The 15823-nt window shown below is 40.2% G+C and overlaps 2 protein-coding genes across 2 annotated transcripts; both read right to left on the bottom strand.

Moving 5' to 3' along the window:
- Nucleotides 1–1802: 1802 nt before the first annotated feature.
- On the bottom strand, nt 1803–2576 carry LOC123675425. The gene has a single exon (XM_045610781.1). The coding sequence runs from the start codon at nt 2574–2576 to the stop codon at nt 1803–1805; it is 774 nt and encodes a 257-aa protein (XP_045466737.1).
- Nucleotides 2577–4105: 1529 nt separating this feature from the next.
- Nucleotides 4106–5416, bottom strand: LOC123675424. The gene has a single exon (XM_045610780.1). It carries the CDS (start codon nt 5414–5416, stop codon nt 4106–4108), a length of 1311 nt encoding a protein of 436 aa, XP_045466736.1.
- Nucleotides 5417–15823: the final 10407 nt, after the last annotated feature.

Genomic DNA, 15823 nt, shown 5'->3' with positions numbered 1-15823 from the left:
AGGCAATGAACTGTCGCCTCGGCCTTTGTGTGTAGTATGTTCGGAATTTACATCGAATGAAGCTATGAAACCATCCAAACTTGCTCGTCATTTGCATTCTAAACATAAGGATTTTACAGTAAAATCCTTATCGAATAGCTAAATCCAAAAAACCATTTACTATTGGCGAGGGGTTAGTAAAGCCTTGCATCTTAGATGTCGCTCGAGAAATTTTAGGTCCTCAAGCCGCTGTAAAACTAGAGGCCTTACCACTTTCGGACACCACTATTATTTATTTATTTATTTATTTATTTATTTAATTACTACACCCATCTACAGCCTAAGCCAATTACAGAATGGGGAAGAATACAAAATTACAATAAACAATACAAAAAAGTTTATTATGAGAAGAATTGTTGAGATGGCTGCCGATATTGAAAATCAAGTCGTAACGGGTATACAGAAATCAAGTAATTTGCGATTCAACTTCGTGAGATATAGTGAAGAAGATTTAAGAAAAGAACTTCTTTGTTGTCTCGAATTACCTGGACGAATCACTTGTTCAGAAATATTTACTGCTCTTAATGAGTTTTTTAAGACGCTGGGGATAGACTGGAGCAAATGCGTCGGAGTGTGTACTGACGCTGCTGCGAGCATGACTGGTCGTCACTCAGAAGTAGTGGCCAAATTAAAAGAGGTCCATCGGGAGCAACTAGCTGCAAAAAAGCTTTCTCCTGAGCTGAACACTGTGATGAATGACGCAGTGAAGATTATTATAACAATAGTTTATTTTTTTTTCGGATTGGACAAGTGTCGTACTATTAGCGTAGTTCGTGGAAAAATCAAAGATGAACCGATAGCTCTCTCCAATTGACAGGAGATAGAAGCAATGAAATCGGACGATCTTTATAAATACCTAGGAATGAAACAAAACCGACGAATAAACCATCGAAGACTGAAGGAAGACTTAACAACTGAGTTCATTAGGAGAATCAACAAAATTTTAAAAACAAACCTCAACAGCAAGAACATGACGAGAGCTATCAATACATATGCATGTTCAATTCTCACATACTCTTTCGGTATCATTCCATGGAGCAAAACAGTTATAGAAAACCTGCAACGCAAAATGTGAACCTTGATGACGGAAGCACACAAGCACCATCCGAAAAGAAGCATTGAAAGGACGACACTGCCGAGGAATAAAGGAGGCAGAGGTCTGCTAGACATCATGGAACTTGCCCATGGGCAAATTAAATGCCTACAAACATACTTCAAAGACAAATCAGGCACGTCAGAGATCTACAAAGTACTGTGTGAAGCAGACGAATCAACACCTTTACAACTGCACAAGAAGCAATTGTCATACAACCACCAGACAATCCAAGAAAAACTGCAAAGATGGAGAGAAAAGCCCCTACATGGACGACATTTCAACGAGGTGATCCAGGATCATGTCGACATTGAAGCGTCGAACAATTGGCTCACATCAGGTGTGATGTATCCAGAAAAGGAAGGATTTCTTTTAGCCATCCAACAAGAAATTACTGCAAGGGTATAGAAATTTCTTGACTTTATGTAACAAGGTTTATTTTCACAAACGTAAAACAATTTATACAGATTTTAACATAGTGTAGATGCGATCTTTGGAATGTTGGAAACTTACTGCCTCTCCCAGTGAAACATCGACGAGGTACCCAACACTTGTTGCTATGGGGCGCAGGTAGAAGGGCTCGTCCCTTCCGAGCTATTTTTAGACCGGGTTATTTTTAAATCGTCGTCTTGATTCTTGAACATGGCCCCGGCCTTGAAAGGGTTTGCTTTCAATGATCTTCGGTAGATTCGATGGACAATGGACATATCCTAGGAAACGATCTCTGGACTACGCCACCCTGTGTTCTGATCGTCGCAATCCTTCCAACTCCGTCGCTACCAAAGTGGATGGTTTCTATTCTTCCCAGCTTCCAATGCATTAAGGGAGCATTGTCTTCCTTCAATAAAACCAGTGAGTTGATTTTGAGGGAGCCATGGTTCGACCTCCACTTCGTACGTTGTTGAAGCTCACTAATATACTCCTTGGACCATCTCTTCCAAATGTGTTGCTTCACTTGTGTAAGATGTTGATACAATGACAGCCTATTCACTGCTATATGTGTCACGTCTGGTTCGTGGAAATATGAAGATGATGATCTTCCTATCAGAAAGTGTGCAGGTGTTAAAGGGAGTAGGTCGTGGGGTGAGTCGGAAAGCGGGAATAAAGGTCTGGAATTTAGAATGGCCTCTATTTCTATAAGTAAGGTGTTCAAATGCTCAAACGTCAATACCAAATCTTTGGTTAACCGGCGTAAGTGGTATTTCATTCGCTTGACTCCTGCCTCCCACAGCCCGCCAAAATGAGGGTAGTCAGGGGGAATTAATTTCCAATTGAAATCGTTTTGACCGAAAGATTCTTCTAATTCTTCTTTATGATTCGAAATGAACCTCCTCAATTCGATAAGTTCGCGGCTTGCCGCCTTGAAATTGGTACCATTATCACTGTATATTATAGATGGTCTTCCCCTCCGTGACACAAATCGCTTGAGCGCTAATGAGAACATATCTTTGGACAAATCAGTTACTAGCTCGATGTGGATTGCTTTGGTCACGGTAAATATGAATAGACAAACGTAAGCCTTGCTTATCTTAAATCCGCGACCGGCTCTGCCTTAAATGTTCATAGGCCCTGCGTAATCAACACCAGTCACCTGAAAGGGTGGTCTAGGTTCTACACGTATCCCGGGTAGGGGGGCCATTATTGGACTTATTGGCTTTGGATTGTACCGAAAACAGGGAATACACTGGTGGACGACACGTTTAATCAAAATACGACCGCCCACGATCCAAAAGTTCTCTCGCACGATTGCTAAAGTATGTTGGGGGCCAGCATGCATAAGTCTAAGGTGTGTCTCTTCTGCAATTAACCTTGCCAGATGACTCCGAGGGCTTAAAATAGCCGGGTTTTTCTCTTCAAATTTGAATTTGGAATTATTTAAGCGACCCCCAACCTTTAGGATACCGCGGTCATCTAAAAAAGGGTTCAAATTACAGAGTTTACTATTCGCCACTGGCCGTTGCGCTTCGATTTTAGAAATTTCATTTTTAAACCAGTGAGCCTGTGATATTTTCAACAATTTCAGTAAAGCAAATTCTATTTCTTCAGCCGTAAGATTTCCTGTAAATGTTTTTGTATTGTTCCGTTTGGCTCTACAATTCGCATGAAATCTCATGATGTATGCTACGACCCTTTTTAGTTTGGATAATTTTGAGTATCTCTTCAACAAATTTTCCTCGGACATTTCAACTGAAAAGGCTTGTATTCGTGGAACTCGCATGTCAGGCAGGTTTTCAACTGGAAAGTGATTAGTAAGGTGCAAGCTGTAAGTTTGTTTCAACAATGAAGGACCCTTCCACCACAGATCGTTGTCTACGAGTGACTTCGGTTTTACTCCTCGCGACAATAAATCAGCAGCATTTTCTTTCGTAGGTACGTGATTCCAAGTATCAGTTGAAGTTCTTGTATTTTGGCTACACGATTGCTAACGAAGGTTTTTAGTTTGTTCGGTGGCTGCTTTATCCAACCTAAAACTATAGTGGAATCAGACCAGAGATAGCACGCATCGAATTTGACATTATGAAGTGACTTTCTCGTGACACTTGATAATTTGGCAAGAACCCAAGCTGCCATCAATTCCAATCGGGGAAGTGTGATGGTCTTCAGAGGGGCGACCTTCGACTTAGCGCATAGTAATACCGTGTGCCTTTCTCATCAATGGACTTGATGTACAGGCAGCCGCCATAAGCTTCTTCCGATGCGTCGGAGAAGCCGTGTAATTCTATACGCACGGGATTATTGCAAATTACCCTTCTGTTTATGAAAACTCTATTGAGCATGGGCAGTTGATCTCGAAACTCGCGCCATGAGGTGAACAGCGGAATGGGAACAATCTCATCCCATGAAAGTTTCTCAAGCCATATCTTTTGCAGCATGATCTTTGCGGTAATGTCACACGGAGCGAGTAGACCAAGAGGGTCGAAAATTTGGGCAATACTTGATAAAATAGATCGTTTTGTGATCATAAATCTATGGTTAATTTCTTCCGATATAACGTAGTTTATCAAGTTTCGGTCTCCATGATATACCTGAGGTTTTTGTATTTTCTTGCTCGCTGAAATTTATGGTATCTAGGTCTGATTCCCTAGTGTCGATATGCCGCAAGACTGATTCATCGTTCGAATAGAATTTACGAAGTTCGAATCCGCCCTGTTTGAGAACATTCCTAATGTCTCTACATATGTTAGCGGCTTCTTCCAAATTATCAGACCCAGTCAATAAATCGTCCACGTAAAAATCGGTCTTAATTATATGAGCAATTTTCGGAAATTTCGAAGCGTTGTCATTTGCTATCGCGAACAGACAGCGAATTGCCAAATAAGAGGCTGCGGTTGTCCCATATGTAACCGTTTGCATCTCATAAACCCCTAATGGGTCATCCACGTTTTTTCTCCACAGAATTCTTTGCAACTTGTGTTGTTGTGGCGCTAATAAGATTTGACGGTACATCTTTGCTATGTCCGCGCAAATGACAAATTTGTGAGTCCTAAATCTTAGCAATATCGAAAAAAGACTATCCTGTAACTGCGGTCCGACATATTGAATGTTATTTAAGGAAATACCCGAACTCGTCGGTGCCGATGCGTCAAATACGCTTCGAAGTTTTGTAGTTATACTATCCTGTTTCAATACACCATGGTGCGGCATATAGTAAAATATCTCGTTCGCGTTTGATGAATTCACTCGCTTCATATGGCCTAAGCTTTCGTATTCCTCCATGAAATCGCAGTACAATTTTTTGAACTCCGGCTTATTCTGTAACTTCCGTTCTAAGGAGTAAAACCGTTTTTTTGCTATTTCAAAAGATTCTCCAAGTTTTGTAACGGGTTCCTTAAGGGGTAAATACACTATGAACCGACCGTCTTCGTCACGAGTAGTGGATTTTACGAAATGATCTTCGCAGATCTGTTCGTCTCGAGAATGTACTGGTTCTGAACCTTGGTTTTCAACCTCCCAGAATTTTGCCAATGAAAACTGAACATCCGGATTTGATGTGTTGAATTGAGCAAGATGGCAGCTTGTTGAAACAACTCCCGAACTGATCGGACCCGAAACGATCCAACCCAATTTTGTTTTCTGCAAGATCGGGCGATTTTTACCCAACGAGATTTGCTCTACGCTAAATACGTTCCAGAACACATCCGAACCTAAGAGCATTTGAATTTTGTCTGGCTTATAATAGGTTGGATCAGCAAGGCTGATATGATCCGGTACATGAAGGTGAGACGTATCAACCGATACAGCAGGAACGTTTCCTGCGATTTCTTTGATCACGAAAAAGCACATTTGTAAACTGAATTCGTTATGTTAACTTTCGATCTTGATCTCACATTTCGAATCGATATTTGAAGATAAGTTATTTAAACCTAACACCGAGATATTTACCGGCCTGGTTTTGAAATTCAGTTTCTCACATAAGTCTTTCGTTATGAAGCTAGATTGTGCACCACAGTCCAACAATGCTCGTATGATATGCGTATCACCTTGAGTGTCGGTTACTTGAAGGAAAGCTGTTGATAATAACACGTTCGAAATAGAATCACAAGCTGAAAGATTGACCGAAGGGTCGCTCCTTTTAATACTATCGTTAAGTTCCTTGGTGAGCGACGTTGTGTCCTCCGTATTTTTGTGCAGTAAAGTATTATGCTTCGATCCGCATTTCCTGCAAGTGCTTCTACGACAATTTCTATTAAAGTGTCCTTTTTTCAAACAATTAGTGCACAATTTCAAGGAGCGGATCTTTTTCTCCCGATCGTTGGGGTTAAGTTCTAGGAAATTTTTGCAATTTTGAACGTAATGAGCTTCTTTACACACGACACATTGAATATGAACATTTTCCGAGCTATCCGAATCAGCGCTGAAAAACCCTCTGGTCTGATGGTTCCTCGTATGAGGATTAAACGACCTTCGCTTGTCTACCTGATTTTGAGCAACCATCTCAAGCATGTCAGCTCTATTTTTCACGAAAGCCTTGAAGTCGTCAAATTTGGGCACATCTATATCACCCTTGAAGATTTCCCACTCACGTAGAGTTGCAGAGTCCAATTTTGTCGATATGAGATAAACTAACATTGTGTCCCAGTATTCGACTGGTTGTTTTAATTGCTCAAGGGATCTCAAATTTTTCGAAAAAATATCTATTAAATTTCTCAGTGCGTGAGCAGACTCTTTCTGAATAGGATCGAATGTAAATAAGGATTTGACATGATTGAAGATAAGCAATTTATTGTTGTCATACCGATCCGTCAAAGCATTCCAAGCGACCTCGTAATTTTTTGCTGACATCTCCAACGATTTAATTATCAGAGCTGCGTCGGACTCAAGCGAGGCTCTTAAGTAATGGAATTTTTGAACATCACTGATAGACGCGTTTTCGTGGATCAATGAGCGAAATGTGTCACGAAACTCTAACCATCCATGAAAAGCCCCATCGAATTTAGGTAGGTTTCTTGTGGGCAACCTCACATTGTGATTTTGACCTATTCCAAAGTTTTCAGATCGATTTGAAACGACAGAATGTTGACTGAAATCAACCCTTTCATTATCTTTCAACATCTTCTTTGCAATTGAGACTTGCGTGAAATAGTTCGTTTCGAAATCTTCCCTTTCGTCGTACTGAAGATTAAGGAGGTCATCTTCAACAGATGCCTCTATGACATTTTGTAACTCATCGAACTCTGACTTTAACAATTGAACTGCATTAAGCCTTCCACTTATCTGGATTAACTCTAATTCACTGAAAGTAGCTTTATCTTGAACACCTTTGATAAACTTCGCGAAACAAGTTAATCTACCTTTATTTGATCCTCGTTTTTTAATTTCAAAATTCGCATGAGCCATGATGATGATAACGAATTAAAGAGTTTCGAATTTAAAATAATACGAATTTAAAGAGTCAGGAATTTAAAGAGTTGCGAATTTAAAAAGTTACGAATTTAGAGAGTTACGAATTTAAAGAATTAAGAATTTAAGGAATCACGAATTCAAATAATTAAGAATTTTCACAGAGACCACAGATAAAATATGGGAAATAGGAAAGAAAGGATGCACCTACTTGACTGTCTGAATGGTGTTACTGCGCAGCAATTGGTTGGATATATCTTCCTTCTGCTGATTGCCTACGATCGCTGCGGAACCTTTTTTTGACTTGATTTTCTGCTATTTCGTTCTTCTACCAGGCCTTGTGAAACATAAAACCACGCTCTGCTACCAATTTATGTATAGAAATTTCTTGACTTTATGTAACAAGGTTTATTTTCACAACCGTAAAACAATTTATACAGATTTTAACATAGTGTAGATGCGATCTTTGGAATGTTGGAAACGTACTGCCTCTCCCAGTGAAACATCGACGAGGTACCCAACACTTGTTGCTATGGGGCGCAGGTAGAAGGGCTCGTCCCTTCCGAGCTATTTTTAGACCGGGTTATTTTTAAATCGTCGTCTTGATTCTTGAACAGCAAGCATATCACAAAGGATCGAACTATTACTGACGATCGATGCCGTTATGGATGTCCAACGAATGAGAATCCAACATATCACGGGAGGATGTCAAATGTTTGCAGGAAATGAATATAAAGAGAGACACGATGCAGTAGGAAAGTTACTACATCAAGAAATGGCAACTAAATTAACACTAATTCATTCTGAAAAAGTGCCATACTACAAGTACCGACCAGAAACCATCATGGAAAACGAACGCTATGAACTGTACTGGGATCGTACAGTTTTGACTGATAAAACAGTACCTCACAACAGGCCAGATATATTGCTAGTGGATAAACATCAAAAGGCAGCAATACTCATCGACGTAGCAATACCTAATAACAACAACATGCGTCAAAAAGAGGCCGAAAAAATTTCAAAATATAGGGACCTCGATTTTCAGATAAAGCGCCAGTGGGGAATGATATCAACGAGACCTATTCCAATTATCATCTCAACAACAAGAATAGTACCCAAAAATCTCAAGAGAAATATTAGGCAACTAGGACTTAGTGAGTATTTATGTAATATAATGCAAAAAGCTGTTCTTTTAGGTACTGCAAGGACGGTGAGAAAATTCCTAGGAAGCGAAGGACAGGTCCAGGGATCTCGTGTAAGATGACCAGAAGTTCAACGAGAACCAGGGGGACCACAAGGACCGAACACGACCGAGCTCTACCCTTCTGATATTTTAAATATCTGGGATTGAGTGAATGTTCCTCTTAGCGAGGAGTGAGAAGCCGACGGCGAGGAGAAATCCGACGCGTATAGGCAAAAGTCGGGATAGTTTATTTTACCCAATAGGGTAATTACGTCAGTAAGGAAATCAAGTCATCCAAGGCAGCATTTGAGAATAATTTGGTTTCGTCCAGGAACCCTAAACGGATGTTTAAATACGTAAGATCCTTCCTCAATTCTAAGGTTGGGGCACCGATTGTTAGAAGGCTTGATGGTAACATGTGTGGGAATCCTGTGGAGTCGGCGGATGTACTCGCTGATGTCTTCTCTTCAGCTTTCACCTCAGAGCCACCTGGACGTATCCCGACTTGTCAAACAGAACGGTCTATTCCTGGGATGTCACATGTTTGGATTGATGAAGAAACCGTTGAGAAATACCTCTTGGAACTAAAAGTTGATACCTCTCCCGGACGTGATGGTATTACCTCACGTTTACTTAAATATTGTGCTAAGGCTATGGCGGTGCCTTTATCCACCATATTCTCCAAGTCATTCCGAGACTCTTGTCTTCCATGTGACTGGCTGTCTGCCACGGTTACGCCAATTTTCAAGAAGGGTGATAAGCTCTCACCACTGAACTATCGTCCAATAAGTCTAGTCTCATCAGTCGCCAAAGTTCTAGAACGCATAATCTGTGACCAACTTATCAAATTTGCTATGGAGCACTCTATCATACCGCGGGAGCAACACGGCTTTATTCCCGGCCGCTCCACTCTTACTAATCTTCTAACAGGTCTGTCTGCTTGGACTGAGTCGTACGACCGCGGCATTCCGGTGGACGTTTTGTATCTTGACTTTTCTAAAGCCTTTGACCGGGTTCCACACAGGCGTCTCATTTCGAAGTTGGATCATTTCGGCGTTCGTGGAAATCTCCTGAGCTGGATTTCAGCTTTTTTGTCCAACAGAACATTTCGTGTGAAAGTGGGTGATGCTTTATCTTCATCCAACAGAACAGTTGGGTCAGGCGTGCCGCAGGGATCGGTTCTTGGGCCCATTCTCTTTCTCCTGTACACATCCGATCTGCCATGTATTTTAAAATCCCCTTGCCTCCTCTTCGCGGATGACACGAAGTTGTACAACAACCCTCTTTCATCGTATAGCACTCTTCAGGAGGATTTAGACCGGTTGGTTCAGTGGTGTTCTGATTGGTTGTTGCCTTTGAATGTTGATAAGTGCTCAGTTCTACACATTGGCAAAACAAACCCATCTTTTCACTACCGTCTTGATGGTAAAACCCTTCCTTCTGTTTTGCATCAGTGTGACCTTGGCGTGACTTTCACGACCGACCTTTCGTGGTCCAAACATATTGCGCATATTAGTAGCAGGGCAAAGCAGACTGCTTTCATTCTTTCAAAATCCTTTAACGGCTGTAACAATGCTACGCTCAGCAAACTGATAAAATATTATGTGCGACCTATTCTGGAATATGCAGGACCAGCGTGGTGGCCTTCATCTCGAGCAGACGCAGCTCTTCTGGAGTCGGTTCAACGGTGGGTAACTCGATTTCCTTATGGACCCATTAGACCCTCTTATGAGGAAAGACTGCAACTCTTCAGTTTGCCAAACTTTGAAGACAGGAGAACAAGAGGCGATATCATTTTTACCTTCAAAGCCCTTCGCAATCATTTTGGCGACGATATCCGTCGCTTGTTTTCCAGAAACCACAACCACCTTAGGGGCCATTCACTTAAGCTTAGGAGAGAACAGTTCCGCACGCCTCAGAGACAGCAGTTCCTCACAAATAGGGTGTTCCACTTATGGAACAGTCTACCGAGTGATCTTGTAGATGCAGCCTCCACCAACGCCTTCAAGAATGGATATGACCGATGGATTACCCAACCTCGAGAATAATACGTCCTAATTTTTTTTGTCATTGTACACCATAATTTTTGTTTTGAGTTATATTTAGTTTCCGAATGTTATTTTTTTAAGTTTGAGTTTATAGGTATCTGTACCTCTACTCTTATTGTAACAATAATAATAATAATATTGACAATGAATAATATGAACAATTATTCAAACAAAATTACATATATATGATATTACAATAAACAATAACCGCCCCGAACTGAAAAAACAAATTAAACTTAAGTTCATCAGCAGCCCTGCACAATCGATAGACCGGAGCTTGCTCAAGTATGTTAGTCCGAGGTTTAGGGAGTCGAAAAGTTGATGTGGTCCTCGTTTCAATTCTTGGTACACGAATGTCAACCCTGGACAGTAGATGAGGTGAATCAATTCTTCCAGTGACAAGCTTTTGCGCAAATTTAGCGCACTGTCGCTTCTGTCTCTCCCGCAACGTTGAAATTCGCATTTCCCGCATGATCTCCGACAAATCCGCACCACGTTCAGGATACCTGCCGGTCTTTCTATATTCAGCACACTTCAAGAATTTTCTATGAATGCGTTCAAGTGATGTTAGGTGGGAACTGTATATCGGAAACCAAACTAGGGCTGGGACTTTTTCGCCTTTTTGTATTCGAATATTCATCCATAAATTTATTCGATTATTTGAATAATTCATTCAAACAACTATTCATGCTTGATTATTCATGAGTTGTCATGGATATTCAAGTATTCGTTGATTATTCAATGATTATGCAGTGATTATTCAATTAATTCAGTCAATATTCCGTGATTAAACTCAAGTTTTAATGAGTGAATATACCCTTTGCGACGTGGTATAATCGTTTTGGTGTTTTGCCTCTCGCCATATACGCTCTATTAGTGTGACGTCACACCGCCTTTTTTGGTTCTCCTGTCAGTGTTCGTAATCCAAACGAATAAACTGTCATTCAAATTAGTACGGTCTCGTTGAAGGAATTGGCTTATTTTCATAAATAAGAGTATTTGAGGAACGATTTCAGTTTTAATTGATAGACGGAAGGAACGAGATTAATACCAATTAATTGGTAAAACATAGATAGTATAGCAATGATTGTAATTTGGAGAAAAAAACGAAGGATTTACAATTTATTTTTAATAAATTTGTTTGTCCACCGTGATTAACTGTTCACTCCCCAATACGTCTCGGCATTGATGCAATAAGATGGTCTATTTCTTCTTGAGGTATACTATCTCAAGCTACCTGTACTTCATGTCTCACAACCACCAAAGTCCGTGGGGTCTGAGGTAAAGCCTTCTACCCATGATGTCCCAAACATGCTCTATGAAATATCGTGGGATCTGGGCTGCTACGGCGAAAGATTCTCATGGGTCGCTTCGAAAAAGTTTAAATTAACTCTCGAAACATGAGGTCGAGCATTATCTTGCTGAAATATTGGATTTTCGAGCCAGTTAAGGTAACGGAGAACATATGGCTCCACTATTTCTTTAAATTAACGCAGCGCTGTCATGTGACCTCGAATAAAGACTAAAGGTGACCTACTTGCATGTGCAATAGCACCCCATATTCTAACGCCTACTGTCCGGTGTACATGACGCTCAACATCAAACTGAGGTTCACGTCTTTCTCTCCGACCGTCTAACCCTTTTTCGGCCATCACCCAAGGACAATAGAGATTTATCAGAAAATACTCCATTCCAATGTTGACGTTCTCTGCACCACTGTAATCTTAGACGTGATCTTGAACTTCATTTGTGCCCCCTCGATTTGTCCGTAGTGAATCACAAAACCTTGTTTTAATCATTCCTGAATAGTGAGTCAAGTGACCATTCAAACTTTCATTCGTAACTTCATAAATATCCAACTACTCACTGAATAGAAAACTATTCACTGAATAATCAGTGAATACTCAACTATTCATGAATAGAAAAGTAGTCATTGATTATTCAACTATTCAGTGAATACTCGACTATTCACTGATTATTCATGAATAGAAAAGTAGTCATTGATTATTCAACTATTCGGTAAATATTCATGATTGCATACGTTGTAGCCCATACTCTGATAATGTTCGCTGATGATACTTCTATCGCTATTGGAGCGGAAAGTTGGCAGGAATTGAAGTCGATGTGCGAAACGATAGTATAGTATTTCATTGATTGGTGCCACAGAAACGCACTTATTCTCAATATGACGAAGTCGGTAATAGTTATGTTTCGGAATCAAGATAATCCGAGTGTCGAACCCTTCATTATAAAACACAAACAGGAAGAATTGAGGGCGACCGACGACGTGAAATTTCTGGGCTCAATACCTGTAATGAGTAGATTGTATATTAAGCAATAAATGACAAAAAAAAATATATATGTGGACGGAAACCTTAGGTGGCATCTCCACTTTGATCATGTTTGTGGGAGGCTGAACAGTGCTTACTATATGCCTCCCACAAACATGATCAATGTGGAGATGCCACCTAAGGTTTCCGTCCACATATATATTTTTTTTGTCATTTATTGCTTAATATACAATCTACTCATTACAGGTATTGAGCCCAGAAATTTCACGTCGTCGGTCGCCCTCAATTCTTCCTGTTTGTGTTTTATAATGAAGGGTTCGACACTCGGATTATCTTGATTCCGAAACATAACTATTACCGACTTCGTCATATTGAGAATAAGTGCGTTTCTGTGGCACCAATCAATGAAATACTATACTATCGTTTCGCACATCGACTTCAATTCCTGCCAACTTTCCGCTCCAATAGCGATAGAAGTATCATCAGCGAACATTATCAGAGTATGGGCTACAACGTATGCAATCATGAATATTTACCGAATAGTTGAATAATCAATGACTACTTTTCTATTCATGAATAATCAGTGAATAGTCGAGTATTCACTGAATAGTTGAATAATCAATGACTACTTTTCTATTCATGAATAGTTGAGTATTCACTGATTATTCAGTGAATAGTTTTCTATTCAGTGAGTAGTTGGATATTTATGAAGTTACGAATGAAAGTTTGAATGGTCACTTGACTCACTATTCAGGAATGATTAAAACAAGGTTTTGTGATTCACTACGGACAAATCGAGGGGGCACAAATGAAGTTCAAGATCACGTCTAAGATTACAGTGGTGCAGAGAACGTCAACATTGGAATGTGGAATGGAGTATTTTCTGATAAATCTCTATTGTCCTTGGGTGATGGCCGAAAAAGGGTTAGACGGTCGGAGAGAAAGACGTGAACCTCAGTTTGATGTTGAGCATCATGTACACCGGACAGTAGGCGTTAGAATATGGGGTGCTATTGCACATGCAAGTAGGTCACCTTTAGTCTTTATTCGAGGTCACATGACAGCGCTGCGTTAATTTAAAGAAATAGTGGAGCCATATGTTCTCCGTTACCTTAACTGGCTCGAAAATCCAATATTTCAGCAAGATAATGCTCGACCTCATGTTTCGAGAGTTAATTTAAACTTTTTCGAAGCGACCCATGAGAATCTTTCGCCGTAGCAGCCCAGATCCCACGATATTTCATAGAGCATGTTTGGGACATCATGGGTAGAAGGCTTTACCTCAGACCCCACGGACTTTGGTGGTTGTGAGACATGAAGTACAGGTAGCTTGAGATAGTATACCTCAAGAAGAAATAGACCATCTTATTGCATCAATGCCGAGACGTATTGGGGAGTGAACAGATAATCACGGTGGACAAACAAATTTATTAAAAATAAATTGTAAATCCTTCGTTTTTTTCTCAAAATTACAATCATTGCTATACTATCTATGTTTTACCAATTAATTGGTATTAATCTCGTTCCTTCCGTCTATCAATTAAAACTGAAATCGTTCCTCAAATACTCTTATTTATGAAAATAAGCCAATTCCTTCAACGAGACCGTACTAATTTGAATGACAGTTTATTCGTTTGGATTACGAACACTGACAGGAGAACCAAAAAAGGCGGTGTGACGTCACACTAATAGAGCGTATATGGCGAGAGGCAAAACACCAAAACGATTATACCACGTCGCAAAGGGTATATTCACTCATTAAAACTTGAGTTTAATCACGGAATATTGACTGAATTAATTGAATAATCACTGCATAATCATTGAATAATCAACGAATACTTGAATATCCATGACAACTCATGAATAATCAAGCATGAATATTTGTTTGAATGAATTATTCAAATAATCGAATAAATTTATGGATGAATATTCGAATACAAAAAGGCGAAAAAGTCCCAGCCCTAGTTTGGTTTCCGATATACAGTTCCCACCTAACATCACTTGAACGCATTCATAGAAAATTCTTGAAGTGTGCTGAATATAGAAAGACCGGCAGGTATCCTGAACGTGGTGCGGATTTGTCGGAGATCATGCGGGAAATGCGAATTTCAACGTTGCGGGAGAGACAGAAGCGACAGTGCGCTAAATTTGCGCAAAAGCTTGTCACTGGAAGAATTGATTCACCTCATCTACTGTCCAGGGTTGACATTCGTGTACCAAGAATTGAAACGAGGACCACATCAACTTTTCGACTCCCTAAACCTCGGACTAACATACTTGAGCAAGCTCCGGTCTATCGATTGTGCAGGGCTGCTGATGAACTTAAGTTTAATTTGTTTTTTTAGTTCGGGGCGGTTATTGTTTATTGTAATATCATATATATGTAATTTTGTTTGAATAATTGTTCATATTATTCATTGTCAATATTATTATTATTATTGTTACAATAAGAGTAGAGGTACAGATACCTATAAACTCAAACTTAAAAAAATAACATTCGGAAACTAAATATAACTCAAAACAAAAATTATGGTGTACAATGACAAAAAAAATTAGGACGTATTATTCTCGAGGTTGGGTAATCCATCGGTCATATCCATTCTTGAAGGCGTTGGTGGAGGCTGCATCTACAAGATCACTCGGTAGACTGTTCCATAAGTGGAACACCCTATTTGTGAGGAACTGCTGTCTCTGAGGCGTGCGGAACTGTTCTCTCCTAAGCTTAAGTGAATGGCCCCTAAGGTGGTTGTGGTTTCTGGAAAACAAGCGACGGATATCGTCGCCAAAATGATTGCGAAGGGCTTTGAAGGTAAAAATGATATCGCCTCTTGTTCTCCTGTCTTCAAAGTTTGGCAAACTGAAGAGTTGCAGTCTTTCCTCATAAGAGGGTCTAATGGGTCCATAAGGAAATCGAGTTACCCACCGTTGAACCGACTCCAGAAGAGCTGCGTCTGCTCGAGATGAAGGCCACCACGCTGGTCCTGCATATTCCAGAATAGGTCGCACATAATATTTTATCAGTTTGCTGAGCGTAGCATTGTTACAGCCGTTAAAGGATTTTGAAAGAATGAAAGCAGTCTGCTTTGCCCTGCTACTAATATGCGCAATATGTTTGGACCACGAAAGGTCGGTCGTGAAAGTCACGCCAAGGTCACACTGATGCAAAACAGAAGGAAGGGTTTTACCATCAAGACGGTAGTGAAAAGATGGGTTTGTTTTGCCAATGTGTAGAACTGAGCACTTATCAACATTCAAAGGCAACAACCAATCAGAACACCACTGAACCAACCGGTCTAAATCCTCCTGAAGAGTGCTATACGATGAAAGA

This window comes from Harmonia axyridis, chromosome 3, assembly GCF_914767665.1.
Source record: "Harmonia axyridis chromosome 3, icHarAxyr1.1, whole genome shotgun sequence".
In the NCBI taxonomy this organism is placed as follows: Eukaryota; Metazoa; Arthropoda; class Insecta; order Coleoptera; family Coccinellidae; genus Harmonia; species Harmonia axyridis.
Note: the sequence above shows the minus strand (reverse complement) of the source record. Positions and strands in the feature narration are given on the sequence as shown.